This window comes from Pezoporus occidentalis, unplaced genomic scaffold, assembly GCF_034315485.1.
Source record: "Pezoporus occidentalis ecotype Australia unplaced genomic scaffold, CSIRO_AGI_Poc_V1 ctg38, whole genome shotgun sequence".
Lineage (NCBI taxonomy): Eukaryota > Metazoa > Chordata > Aves > Psittaciformes > Psittacidae > Pezoporus > Pezoporus occidentalis.
Window position 1 is genome coordinate 6622779 of NW_026915702.1, and position 14734 is coordinate 6637512.

At 40.4% G+C, this 14734-nt stretch overlaps 2 protein-coding genes across 8 annotated transcripts in view; one reads left to right on the forward strand and one right to left on the reverse strand.

Annotated features, from left to right (window-relative positions):
* Positions 1 to 10784, forward strand: ARMC10 (armadillo repeat containing 10). Of its 2 annotated transcripts, none has more exons than XM_062632040.1 (6): positions 1 to 175; positions 1347 to 1492; positions 2639 to 2773; positions 4055 to 4231; positions 5418 to 5489; positions 6321 to 10784. In XM_062632040.1, exons 1-6 carry the CDS (start codon positions 31 to 33, stop codon positions 6564 to 6566), a joined length of 921 nt encoding a protein of 306 aa, XP_062488024.1. In that variant the 5' UTR covers positions 1 to 30; the 3' UTR covers positions 6567 to 10784. The 2 variants fall into 2 exon arrangements, with proteins under 2 accessions (XP_062488024.1, XP_062488025.1); XM_062632041.1 differs by lacking the exon at positions 6321 to 10784 and adding an exon at positions 5646 to 6314 and having other exon boundaries at positions 5418 to 5484.
* NAPEPLD (N-acyl phosphatidylethanolamine phospholipase D) overlaps positions 9893 to 14734 on the reverse strand; it is a 22176-nt gene continuing 17334 nt past the window's right edge. For all 6 annotated transcript variants that reach the window (XM_062632034.1, XM_062632033.1, XM_062632037.1 and 3 more), the window contains exons 3-5: positions 13811 to 14457; positions 12245 to 12359; positions 9893 to 11007 (exon numbers count right to left, since the gene is read on the reverse strand). In XM_062632034.1, coding sequence (XP_062488018.1) covers positions 10882 to 11007; positions 12245 to 12359; positions 13811 to 14457 — 888 coding nt within the window. In that variant the 3' untranslated portion in view covers positions 9893 to 10881. The remainder of the gene's footprint in view (positions 11008 to 12244; positions 12360 to 13810; positions 14458 to 14734) is intronic.

Consider the following 14734-nt stretch of genomic DNA (forward strand, 5'->3'; position numbering starts at 1 on the left):
TTCCGCGGGCGGGCAGCGGGGCCGCCGGCTATGGGGGAGCCGCGGGGCGCGGTGGCGGCGAGAGCGGCGGTCATCGTGCTCGGGGCGGGAGCCTGCTACTGCCTGTGGCGGCTGGCGGCGCGCGGCCGGCGGGGCCCGCGGGCTGCGGGCGGGGTGGCTCGGGGCCGGCCGCCAGGTGAGGGGCGGGCGGGGCGGCGGGTTGGGCCTGAGCCCGGTTCCGGCCTTCGCCGGGGCCCTGTCCGCGCTTCAGGTGCGCGGCTCCGGGCTCCTGCCCGCCGGAGACCTCGGAGCGGCTCTGCCCGCTGTGTGAGGGGCGCCAGGGCACTGCTCACCGGCCCTCCCACAGCAGCAGCCGGGCGGCCCTCTGGGGCATGTTGTATTTTTAGAAAAGGCTAATTTCTTTCTTTAAAGTCCCCTAAAGCGTACTTCCAGTCAGTGTATTTACTTAATGGGCTGATTTGCTGTTCTGTTATTAAAGTTGTGTTTCCCCTGTAATCCAGAGCTAAACAAAATGTTTAGATGAGGATGAAAAATAATCTTGTTTTCCAGGCTAGTTCTTGGATTTCCATAATTACCTTTGACCTCCCCTTAGAATTACTATGGTGTTTGCCTTCTGAGATGGTGGCAGCAAGTACACAGAATTATAAAGGACTGGTTGACTTCTCTAAAGTCACCTCAAGTCAACTATGACTAGTCCTGTAGTCACAGCTCCGGTCTTCAGGCTGTTCAGCTAGCTAAGTAGATCTGCCTCCAACCTGGCTGAAAATGGTCTTTGATGGCATTTGTGTCACCCTTTTATCAAAGCCAGGGACTCCATAACATCATCCTGACTCAGAAACTGCCTTTCTCGGTTGGTAGAGTGATGCCATGATGGGCAGCATTCTTAGCATTGTGGTTCTTGCTTTGTCAAAAGGACCTCAGGGTGCTTACAAAACATTGTTATCATCTCTGGAAGTAGTAGTCTGGAAGTCGGAAGTTTCATTCTCATGTAGTGTCCGGGCAGATTTCCACATGGTAGTTCAGGGAACACAAGTTAAAAAAGTAAAGTTTGGTGAATATTTCTAATAATTTTGAAAGGGAGGTTTGCTGTTGATTAGCCAATGGGTAGCATACTTAAAGCTCTTATGCATTCCTTTTATTTTCTACTTTGAAAAGAAATAGTGGGAGGACTCAGGAAAAAGGACAGAAGTCTCACTGTTGTAAAACAGGCTTTTTGCCACAATATGAGAAGTGGGTGCAATCAGACTTAGAACAGTGTGTCCTGCAACTGAGAGCTAAACCTCAGTGGTAACAAAGTGAAATGTCCCAAACTTGGTATCAAGTATTTCATTTTTAACTGCCAACAGATAACAGTCCTCCACTGTCAACCCATACCATGGACGCAGATGCTCTACAGAAACTTATTTATTTGCTGCATGCCACAGATGATCCATTAATTCAAGAGCAAGCTTTAATCACTCTCGGCAACAGTGCTGCCTTCTCTGTAAATCATGTAAGTATTGTTCTGCAGAAAACATTTCAATACCAGTCAGCATGGAAGATGAGAGGTGCTGTTTTGCTGAAGAGGGAAATGGAACTGAGAGCTTGTATAGCTTGTGTACTGAAATCCATTTTATGTCTATGCCTGAATTTCTGCTAGCCCAAATAATAGAATTTACTAGCTTCACAGAATTTATCTAAGCTTAATATTTGTACAACTTGAAGTCCATACAGAGTTCTGTATTTTAAATGTACTGAAAATACATATTTTATTGCTTATAGTTAATGAAAGGGTTGAACTGGAGAAGGGTTTATGATCACATCTGAAATTTACTGAGATAATTGAAATTATTTTTACAAATTACTATCTTTAATTAATTATCTTCACAAAGCTGTATGCGATTTGCATCTTAGCAACTTTCCAGCTATCCATGTCTTTTCAAATCAGTTGGAAATAAGATGCAGAAAAGCTTTAAGCTGGATGCAGATTTTCATGCCTTTGTACAGGTTTAGCCTCCAGGGCAGGTCCACCTTTTTTAAATCCCCGCCCTTTCTGTATGGTGCTTACAACAGCTGCCTATTCTGGCACCTCAGAACTGTTTTCTTAATATAAATTCCTCAGAATGTAACTGAATCCAAACACACATTGGGCCATTTTTCATTTTCTTGAAATCAGTACATGTTTTTTCCAGTGATGGTTTGAGTCTAAGTGAGAAAGACTTTTAAAAGATAAAGTCTAATGGAAAAGATACAGTTTTAGAACTTCTACCATAATAATATAAAGCTGCAGCTTGAATTTCTGTTCAGTCAGGACTTCTAGGTACTGTGGCCTGGCTCAGCTGTTCTATAAAGTCATTAAGCAATAATTACCTTTGGTTCTTTAAAATGCTTTAAGCATGCTTTGCAGGCCAGATTTTAAACAGAAAGGTGGTGTGCCCGTGTTAAATAATGTCAAATAATACTCTGGCCCTAAGCAGGACTATTCTTAATTTCAGTGGAAGCAATAAAGCAGTATCTACTAACGCTATCTCTTTAAACAAAGCAATCTATTCTGGAAGTCTTCATTCACACATTCCATTTGTGTTAAAACTTTGAGAAGAGCCTTCAGCATTAAATCTGGATCTTTAAAATGTTATTAAATATCTGGTTTGCATTACAGGATATAATCCGGAATTTGGGTGGCCTTTCTGTTATTGGAGGGATGCTCTCAGATTGCGTTCCCAAAGTTAAAGAAAAAGCACTGAATGCACTTAATAATTTGAGTATGAATATTAAAAATCAGGAAGAGATACAGGTAAGTTTCTTAAAGGGAAAAATCAAAGTAATTGAGACACAGGAAACAGTAGAGGGCTTTCAGCATATTTGTGAAATACAAACCAGGATGCCAAAATGTTTTGATGTCAGACATAGGAGCCAGCAGATCTGGAAGATCTGTGTGTCCCAAGGCCCAAAGGATAGTGTAGAAGTCCACTGCATCACTGGCACTTACTTTTTTAAAAAGACAGTTAGGAAACTAAGCAGTTTGTGTCCAGCTTTTACCAAACACTATGAAACAGAGATTGTGCTGCTAAGTTTATAGTAAAATTATGTGAGGCACAATGATTTCCAGACATACCTAGAACATCAGCAGTGGTTGTTCAGCAGGATGAGCTACAGACTGAACTCAGCATGACTTCTTAGGCAAGGCACAAGAAAGCAGTAATTGATCCTCTGGGTTTGTATGAGACCAGTTTTTCAGGGTGATCCTTTCATCTTCAAAGAATAATGTAAAACCTGTAAATCCCACCGGTGAATTTAGGGAATGCTATGGATGTGAAAGGACCGACTATCAGAAAGCATCCACTTTAAACATTATCAGATTAGTAAGTAGACCAGTAAGTGTCCAAGCAGTGAGTTGATTCAGATTTGAAGATGCTTCCTAGTTTTCTCATGACCTTGATAAAAAGGCAGTTTGTCTCTGTGGTAGTTTGTAGCATCTTTAGCACAGAGGAACTTTTTTTCAAGTAGTGCTTGCCAACAGCAAGTATTTATGTAAGCATATAGAAAGAAAACAACTCCTTTGGGAAAGGCAAAGTAGGGTTTTTTTCTTAGTTAGGACCCCTGGCTTTCTTGTATACTGACATCGAGAAGAAAATTTGGTAAATACTTGTTAATGTTAGTTGTCATCACTGTTCCCATGGAGGAACACTCTAGCAAATGGGCCATGTGGTTGGAAGAAAGGATTCCATTCCAAGATTTGCCCTTAACTTCTTCTTAATATTTAAGGAGATGCTAGTCGCTGTGATTTATTTAAAGTAACTCCTCAAAGCAGCTGTGCCACTTCTGAGATGGAGCCAAAGCAGTTTGGGTTTTCAGAGCAGTTGATGCTTCAGGAAGGTTAGCGAGCATAACTATGTGACACCTGCTTCTGTCATGGCGATAGAATGTTTGAATGTATTCAAAACAAAGCAACCACGTACTTGTTTCCAAGAACCTTAATCAGGCTATGTGTTCAGCCAGCAATATTCAAGAGGTGTTTACACTCCTGTAGCTAGGTCACTGCTTATATAATAAGATGACTTCTCTTTTTCCCCAGGTATATATTACACAAGTGTGTGGGACTGTTGAGTCAGCTCCCCTGAACTCTGACCTGCAGCTAGCTGGACTCCGATTATTGACAAATATGTCTGTTACCAGCGACTACCACCCTAAAATGATAACCTCAATTCCATGCCTGCTTCATTTGCTTTCAGAAGGAACTGAAAGGACACAGGTGCTGTTACAAACCATTTGTGAAGCTGCTTTACTTGCCTCTGTTTTACTGATTTTGTAAAATGGTTTAGACTCTGTTTAGAAAATCAGATACTCATTAATGATAGCAGATAGTGCACAAAACCTATAAAATATGGATCTACATTGCTTTCTCAGTGTAAATACAGAAAGAGGGGATGAAGGGAATCTTAATAGTAGAACCATTGGGCTAGAGCTCTACCACAGCAGTGCTGTGTGCACTGCTCTTGTCCTACGCCTTTGCTATATCAACTCCAGAATTCTCTCCTGCTTGCTAAACATTGCCTGCATCAAAGAGCAAGGAGAATGTGTGTGTGAAAGGTTTCACTGATGCGTCAGTCTCTCCAGGGAAACAGGCCAAGCAGCAGTAACCTAAGTTATGGATTTCTACTTCTTTATGCTTACTGCATCTCTTGCAACCCCAGTGACTGCAGAGGGAAGTTGTGCTTATTTGTGAATTACTATAATATTGTGAGTGAGACAACGGAGAAGGAATCGTGCCCTGCCTATACCACACAAGGAGACCTTTCACTGTGCTTTTTGCAACCGGATTTGCTCATCTCACATTGGCCTTTTTAGTCATCAGCGTGCTTGTAGTAAGCATGGGTAAAGCCCTTCCCAAATCTTTGTTGGCAAAGTCAAGCCAAGCCACTGTAATATTGAAAGAAAAACTTCAAAGAGGGATCAAATTCAGTGTTTATTCAGGATCACAGAATCATAGACTGGTTTGGGTTGGAAGGACCTTAAAGCTCATCCAGTCCCAACCCCTGCCATGGGCAGGGACACCTTCCACTAGACCAGGTTGCTCCAAGCCCCATCCAGCCTGGCCTTGACCACTGCCAGGGATGGGGCAGCCACAGCTTCTCAGGGCAACATGTGCCAGCACCTCACCACCTTTGTAGGAAAGAGTTTCTTCCTAGTGTCTAATCTCAGCCTCTCCTCTGTCAGTTTAAAGCCATTCCCCCTTGTCCTATCAGTACATGGCCTTGTAGAAAGTCCCTCTCCAGATTTCTTGTAGGACCCTTTAGCAGTTTGACTGAAGTCACAACTCATGATGTTAGTTGACCCATTCTACTTTTTCCTCTCCAAGTCAGCGCTGATACTGATGGCCATTACTCCTGTACTCACTGGTTTTGGAGCTTGCAGTAAACTTGTGTTCCTCATTTCAGATTCAAGTTTTGAAAGTACTTGTGAACTTATCTGCAAACCCAGCCATGACAAGGCATCTTCTCAGAGGTCAAGTAAGGTTCTTGCTCTTTCATTGTATTTTTAGCATTTCTACATGTGTATGCACTGTAACCAAATTCCACTGAGATCCCCACTCTTTTACTCAAATGCAGCCATAAAAATGTTGTTTCTGATCACTATAAGTAAACTTTCCCTGTGCGTTGATTTAGGTCTTTCTGCAGAACTGTATCTGACATTGACTGTTGCTGGCCTTGGCATACAGGTGTATATTTCATAATCGTTTCCTCATATCAAAACAGAGTTAGGGATGGAAATGATGCTGATTCTTCCTCCCCAAAGTAAGTTCCTTAAAACATGCAGTGCCTTTTATTTTTGAGCTAGCTATCTGCTGTGAGCAAAGCTTGTCTAGATACTGCTGGCTTCTCATTATTAAAACAAGATTAGGTTAGCTAAATACTCAGTCCTGTCAAAAGTGGATCCTTATCTCATTTATCAGATGTGCTAACAAAAACATTCAGAGCACTGCAGAGGGCAAAAGCAACATCATCGAGGGGGAAAGCAGGCCTTCTCTCCCAAATGGGAATTTTCCAGACAGCCGTGTTTAATGATGGAAGATGTTTTTTCCAGACAGCCGTGTTTTGGAGATTCAACATACAAAGCATTTATTAGCCTGTGATGCGCAAGCCAGTCCTTTCACAGCAGAAACGTGCATGCTGGGCAAGTTTCTGGTGTTGTTTTCACAGCATATGGAGTTCTGGTATTTGGCAGGGTTTCTGGTTTTGATGCTTTAGGTGTAGATTTATTTTAGTTTCATTTTTTGTAAGATTTAGTTGCACGTACTTAGTGCTGGTGATTAAGTGTGGATTATTTCTTGTGTATCCTAGGTGCCAACATTGCTGTTACTTCTTGACAACTGTACAAACAGAGATATTCTGCTTAGAGCCCTGGTGTTTGCAGCAAACTTGAAAAAGAATGTGAACAGAGATGGCACCATGGACCGATACAATGAAAGTTCCATTTTCTTTACACTCTGTGGGGACTCTACTGCATTTGCTCAGAAACTGGCATCTTTGTTGCATCACCCTGATGCAGAAGTGAAAGAGCAAGTTGTGAGGATATTAACACAGTAGTGATTCCTTTTTTAAAACGAACAGACTGACCTGATGAAAATATCTCACCTTAGGAATGATGGGCTAAACCCCCCCCCAAAAGCAACAATAAAACAACCCCAGAAATACTAAATAGTAACATATTATTAGGCACAAATCATAGAATAGTTAGGGTTGGAAAGGATCTCAAGATCATCAAGTTCCAACCCCCCTGCCATGGGCACGGACACCTCACACTAAACCATGTCACCCGAGGCTCTGTCCAACCTGGCCTTGAACACCGCCAGGGAGGAAGCATTCACAACTTCCCTGGGCAACCCATTCCAGTGCCTCACCACCCTTACAGTAAAGAATTTCTTCCTTATATCCAGTCTAAACTTCCCCTGTTGAAGTTTTAACCTGTTACCCCTTGTCTTGTCACTACAGTCCCTAATGAAGTGTCCCTCCCCAGCATCCTTACAGGCTCCCTTCAGATACTGGAAGGCTGCTATGAAGTCTCAATGCAGCTTCTTTTCTCCAGGCTGAACAGCCCAAACTTTCTCAGCCTGGCAAATCAGTTACTACAAAAGAGAATTCAATGTATTTAATAGAGCATAACATTTTTTTAATGAACAAGATAAAAGCAATAGCTTAATACTGAGAAACAACTGGACAGCTGGTACATGTATACAAGGGGGAGGAATAGTTCAAAACTTGAACTTGCAGATGTACAGTGAGCATCTGAAATGGAGAAACTAATTAAAATACTCAGTATCATAAAGAATTTTTGTTACCGTATTTGCAGCTGTTGAATAAATACTTTTATAGAATGATGCATTGAAGGTTCAGCAATTAGAGATCAGGCATTTACATTTTATTAATCTGACATCTACTCAATGGGGGCAGGCAAATCTTAGAAAATAATAAATAAAATCAATGCCAAACTAGCATCAGCTTCCTACAAAACTAGTATTTGCAATGCAAACTGCTTATTGAAGTTCCCCAGCCTGTGTTTTTTCACCTTACCTGCACGGAATATATGAAACTATATTCTCATATACTTAGTGTATCTGTCCCATTTAGCTAAACTGCAGTGCAATCAGCCACAACCATCAAGACTTTTATACTTGAATAAAAGCAAAAGAATTTTATCTTGCTTTAAAATTGTCACTTTAAGGAAAGCATACATATTTTTCAAAATATTTTGTTGTGAGTCAAAGCTTATCTGCAATTCAACATTCTTACCTTTATTTTAAAAAGTCTATATTAGAGCAGTATCATCCACATTTTTACACCAGCTTCTTGTCCTGTAGCAGCCCCTGAGCCTGTTTTCCCTGGGGAGTTTTATTCTTTTTTTCTCTGCAACTGGAACATCATCAGAATAAGACCCCCATAAAGTTTTAGTCATCAATCCAGTGTTAACTCAAAATGAAGTGGAGAATGTACAAACATCGTGTAAAAGAACCTGAAGGAAGTTTCATTGATGAACACAAAGCATACTAGAAAATACTTCATACTAAATGAAGACTCTTAAAGCTTCCGCAATAGCGCATCATAGAGTAAGAAGTGTCAGCTATAAAGGCTAGAAAACAAGCTTTCCACCCTTGTACCATTTTTAAGAGCTGTATTGCCTATACTCTTACCAGATGCTTCACCTTGCCATGTTACTATACCCAATGTACTCTCACTGAATTATTACTCTTGACTCTTTCTGAAATTCAATAGATACTTATTTTCAGTAGGCAACTTTGCAAATAGCTAAAGGTGCAAGAAGAATGTGACCTTGATAATACAACACACTCTGATCAATACGGGGGTAAAGCTACATGTATCCAGTTCATCTACCCGGGTAGTTTTAACTCATCAGGAATGCAATCAAGACAGAAACAGCAGCTGGCCTGATTCCCAGTCAGAACCCTGACAATTGTGTTGACACTGAACGTCCCTTTCTCCTTCCCACTGCTCCAAAACCACTGCTCATTTTGGAATAAACAAGTTACAATTAATGCTTTGCCACTTTCTGTAGATTTTTTTTTTTTTCTGCTTCTGTATTTAACAAAGGAAAACAAATGCTAAGTCAGGCATAAAGAATTTGCCAATCTCACCTCTCTCTTCTGACAAGAACTTAAGACTAGCCTGGACTAGTCTGTTCTAGGTATAGCTGATACATACAAGTTTTCTGAAGCTCAGCAATAAAGATGTTTAGATGTCCCTCTCTGTTCTGTGACCTAAAAAGTTGTTTTTCAGATATCATCCTTTTGATAATTAGCCTTTGACAGCTGTCAGAAACAAGTAACCACTGTCCCCTTTTCTAAAAGTACATGAAACCTTGTTACAGTAGTGCTTTCTTCATAGAAGAACACTGTTAATATGTTTTGAAATCGTGCAAGGCTCTCCAAAGTGTCTTCACACCAGAATGTCTAACTTTTTTATCCCACACCCTAGATGAAATCTTACCAGCACCAAGCCAAGTGTAAGAGACACCATTCTACATATAAATGCTGTGAGTGAATAGATCCAAACTGAAATGTATGCCGTTACTGACATTTAGTCTCTGACTCTCATAAGTCAGTACTTCTCTGCTCTGTGGCTGCTTATCTGTGTTCTGTATTTTACTTTCTTTCTAAAGTACAGAATTTTACAGAAGAGTCTACTGATGTTTCTGAAAACAGGAAAACAAACAAAACACATCAGTTTTAACCATGCCCTTCACAGTACTCAAAGCATCCTGCACAGCTTAGTGTCTTTCGCAATATTATGAACATGAGATGCATTATATTATACAATTTGTTATTGAAGCTCTTGTGTAAATAAGAGGCCCAGTAGAGACTTCACCTGAAATACCCTCCCAAAATGAACACCAAATGACTGAGAGTAGTTTTAAACCAGTTCTGAACAAATTCTGGTGAATACATCTAGGCCATATTAGAATAACCTTTTCAAATAAAGAAATCCTGACATTTGTCAAATATGAATCTCACCAGAGGAATATAAGCTACGTTTTCTTACATGTAAGTGTAGCCCTCTGTTCCTGAACCCTCTCTCAGCATGAACTTGGACTAATGGATTTTTACCTCCTTGTGCTGTTTTTTGTTGGTATTAAGATGTTTAAGACTTGTAGCACTTCCCAACAGTTAAAAGATTCCTTCAGTTTGCTCATAGCATGAAATCTCATTAATTGGTTTGAACTGGTTGCTGGAAGTTCATGTTTTTAAATAGCAGGGAAATAATGTGTCTTTTTGTTTAGATTTATGGATTCTGAACATAAAATGTAATGCACTGCAAGAACAACAACAAAAAAAATACATATCCCCCACAGACCTAAACAAATCATTGACAGAAAAATCATTTGCCAGTGAATAATGAAGGAGAATAACAACCCTTTTTATTGGCAATAATAGGCTTTAATTCTGTAAATTAGCATGGCAATTTGATTCAGATACATTTAGCCAAGTTTTACAATAGTGAGCAATGTTGTCATCTCTCATTCAACTTAAAAATTACAGGGAAGCTGTAAGAAAAAAAATACCACAGCCCTTGCTAAATATATTTCACTTAAAAGTACTTAGTAATAGGCTGAGTCAATGTAAAGACAAGTGCCATTAAGGGATTCTTCCATTTCATGTACTGCATTTAGACATGTTCTGGCCTAACTTAAAAACATTGACAAAACAAAGAATACTCTGGCCAGCAGTTAAGTGTTACACGAGTGACGCAATATTAAACTATGTCTATCTCTGAAAGGCACGTTTCTTTATATCACTGTAAAATGCAGCTTTTGTGGTTCGTCAGTATATGAAAATGTAGAAGCAGTCAGTAAAATAATTCTTTTACTGTGCTTGTGCTTAACAACACAGCTGTATTGGAAGACTCCACCCCACAAAACATACAGTGAAGCTATCGAGGTACAGGGCATAAACTGAAGATTAATGACCAACAAGTGGGAGATGACATTCTAACAAAAACTAGTTCAAGTCAGCCATTAACTCTAAGAGTATGTCCTGCACTGAGGTTATTATTGCTGCTGCAGGTAAGATGAAGAGTTCAAAAAAGCCCCCAAAACCCCAGTAATTTATCAGTGGTGTACATAAGAGTTGAAACTGCAAGTTATTCCCAGACAATACCTTACATATTAACCAGTTCTTCCATCACCTCAAAATTGATAAACAATATAACTAGTGAAATTTAGCATGAAATTGGTATGCAAGTTTTAGTTCTGTAACCGACAAACCCAGCATCTACAAATCCAATTCACCCCCCCCCCAAAATCTACTTTGCAAGTACATCCTAGTAATATTTGTAACATTAATTGCTAGCTCAAATCAAAGAGGGCTTACAGGGATCTGCTACTCTTTTGTTATTCAAACCCATCATTTGTACTCAAGTCCCGTGATTCTCCATGGTTTAAGACAAAGAAGTCATCTTTTTTCAAGCCGTATCTTTCAAGAGCTTCATTCAGTTTAACTGGAGGATCCAGGTAATACTGAAAAATGAGAATAACATGAGAAAAAACATTCCATTGCAGCATTTGCGGGGTGGGGGTGTCAGGGCGGGGGAAATATCACTGCTCTGCACAAGAAATGGATTACATTTTAAACATCTAAGAAGGGGGAGAAGGATATTTGTCAAATTAAAATGTTTGGGTTCATTTTCAGTTTTTAAACTATAAGAATACTTATTTACAGTTGCAGAGTAACTAGCAAGGGACAACCTGACATCCAAAATTCAGTCTTCAGCATATTGACCTAGATCCCCGAGAAGCCGATACAGCAGAGAAGGAAGAGATCGCAAGTCAGCAGATGGCGCTTTCTCTCGTTTAGTAAAACGAAGTTGTCAACTTTAGTAGTTTCAAAACTAGTGCCAGTCCTGTGAGGTACCCTGAGGTTACTTCATTGTGTTTGTTACCTTTCAGAAAAGGCAGTATCAGGGAGAAATCATCCAGGGTTTGGTGCTTCTAAATACATAATAGTGTTTGTACTGTGGGCACAAGTGACACAGCTCATTGGCAGCACTGTGGATTGAAAATGGTGCATCCAAGTCAAAGAATGCATGACACACCAGATGAATAGAAGTAACAGCATCAGGCCTGAACTGTAAGATAAAGTGTTGCAACTGCTGCACAGAGAAAGTTGGAAACCAGCTACCAGATAAGGTGTGTCAAAGTAAACGTAAGTACTTCTTTCTCACTGCATTTCTTGTCACTGTGAAGGTACCTGGGTAACCTCCTTATTACAACTGGGGACTGGGAATGGAAGGGGTGGTGTATAAAAATGTTTCAAAAAAATCAGCAACTCAGAATTTTCAGGTTTTTCATGTTATTGCTGGTATTTAACTATGAATCTACTATCAAAAATACTATGCAATTTATTTACTAAATACTGTTCTGATATACAGGCATGCAATTCTTACTGCCTCCATATTGCACACGCATACCCACCTTGCATGTTGCTCAGCTGTCAGATATCAGAAACCCACCACATTTGTTTCAGTAACTCTGTACTTCAAATTAATCTTAACCATAGACATATTTTATGTAATTGGTTATGCAAAGCTAAGCATTGTTTTGAACAACCGTACAAACAGTAATAACTTTTCACTCATGCCAAGATTAAGCTTTAAGTATACATTTACAGGTATGTAGTTTAAAACTGCATGAGCAAAGCTTTATCAGTGACTATGTGCTCAGGAAATCTTAACTCATTTATACTGTTGAAATTTACCTCATTTGCTAAAGCAAAGGTCCCCCAATGAACTGCTACAGACTTCTTTGCTTGAACATCAATGTGGATTCTTACTGCTTCTTCAGGATCCACATGCTGGTATTTCATAAACCACCTATCAAAACACAAAGTAAACGGTTTTGTGTCACCTAGTTCAGTGCAAGATTTCTTTTTGACTTTCACTGGCTATGTTACAAAGATCTAAAACCAAACAAACAAAACCCAGAAATACCAATGCATGTATGTGTGATCAACATAGAAAACACTCAAAATCAACAAGCTGAAATATACCAACATATCCACAAAACAGCAGTTCATGTATTTCCCTCCCTTTTTCAAACAGATCTGTATTTTTAATAGTCTAAGGACACAGTAAGGCTTCCCAGGGCAGTGGTGGAGTCACCATCCCTGCAATTGTTCAAAACACGCATAGAAGAGCCATCAATCACATGGTTTAGTAGTGGGCCTGGCAGTCCTGGGGTAATGGTTGGACTAGATCTTAAAGGTCTTTTCCAACCTAGTTGATCCTATGATTTCTGGTGCCTTGAGGCATTAAGGCCATAGACTTAAATCATCCCTGAAAAAAAAATCATGCTAGCAGTGCACACCAAAACGTGTGTGCTTCAGAAGATAGCCTAAGGGAGTGGTGGGAAAGCAGAAGAGGGAACCTGATAATTCCTAAAAGATGCCATATTTTTGCCATGTTGTTCAGATTCCTATCTTCCTTTCCCAGCCCATGCATGCTTTGCTTCCAGCATTGTGTGTGTTATCATCTAAAAGTTTCAATACCCCATCATAAGTAGGATCCAGATGCCTGAACAGATCTTTCACACTCTATATAAAGGAGTCATCTTTATCTCCAGATAAGCTGCAAAACCAGCAAAGACTCAAGCAAGAGTAAAATGCAGCAAATTGCACACATTAAGTGGGCTGGATTAAGTGATGGTATCTCAGAATAAAAGACACAAAGTAATTCCAGATTTTTACTCAATGTTTTTCATGGAAGAAAGGCAGCTGATTCAGCCTTGCTGTGCTTAAGAGGAAAAAACTCTCCAAGAATGTCACATACACACAGGCAAGTACCCTAAACATTTCAGCTCCATCTGAATGGGTGGCTACAAAGAAGATGAGGACTACCTTTTTACAAGGAGTCACATGGACAAGACAAGGGGTAATGGGCATAAGTTACTCCTGGTGAGATTCCAACTGGACAAAGGAAAACTTTTCGCCGGTGAAAACAATCAGCCATTGGAATAATCTCCTAGGGAAGTGGTGGACTCCCCAGTGTTGGATAGCATGCTGGAAGATCTAGTCTAGGTCATGCTTTGTCCAGAAAGGTTGGATCAGATGATCCTTGAGGTCCCTTCCAAGCTGATATTCTATGATTGATCTTCCCATTGCCTGCTTTTTTTGGCCATTCCTTTCACCTCAGCACTTTCTTTCACCTCTACATTCTATTATATATTCTTAATAAAGCATTACCACTGATGCACTTCTGGGTGTGTTTTTTCTGTCATCGGTATATAACTTCTCTTATGTATTTTGATCAAACTTTGATTTTCATACCTTGGCTCATAAGCTCCAATGGAGATGGCTGCAAGATCGAAAGGTCCAAACCTTTTGCCTATCTGTTCAAAAGCAACACAATATCCAGTATCTCCTGAAAAGAAAAACCTGTTCCATGGTCCTAAGACAGACCAGCTGCCCCAAAGAACCTTGTTATCATCTATCACAGTCCTTTTGCACCAATGTTGCGAAGGGGTGAAGACAAAAGTTACCGCATCATGACCAGGGACACAGTTCTCTTCCCACCAGTCCAGTTCTATCACATTCTCACAACCACATCTCTGCATCCAGCCCAATAGCCCTAGAGGCACAAACCAGCGCAGCTCACTCCCAAAACGCTCATTCAGACTCATTACAGTGTTGTAGTCCAAGTGATCATAGTGAGTGTGGCTGATCATGACTGCATCTATCTTGGGGAGCTGCTCTACGGTGCACGGAGGTCCTCGGAAGCGCTTGGGACCCACCAGCTGAGTGGGAGAAGCTCGCTGGCTGAAGATTGGGTCAGTAAGGAATATAAGTTCATCCATTTCCACCATAACGGAAGCATGTCCCAGCCACGTGACTCGCAGACCAGTTCCGGTCTTCCCAGCAAGTTCTGGCTTTTCAACAAAGTAAGGTTTTAACACAGGAAGCACTTTATCCAGTTCCTAGCAAAAGAGAACACAACATGCATGACAGGTTCCAGAATGTACTCGGTGGGGAACAAAAACTGCATGAAAGGCACAAATCATTACAGTCAGACTTGCACTTTGTTCAATGTTTTCAGACAATTACAGAACTGCGCCACAAACTAGATGCCTTTTTAATGACCATTTTCCCACCTACTCTCTCTTAAATTCACCTTAGGTTTTTGTGACATTTTCACTTCTCTGTCGAGAGAAGACAGAGCTTTAGAGTATCCCATCAGGCCAGGAGACCTACTAA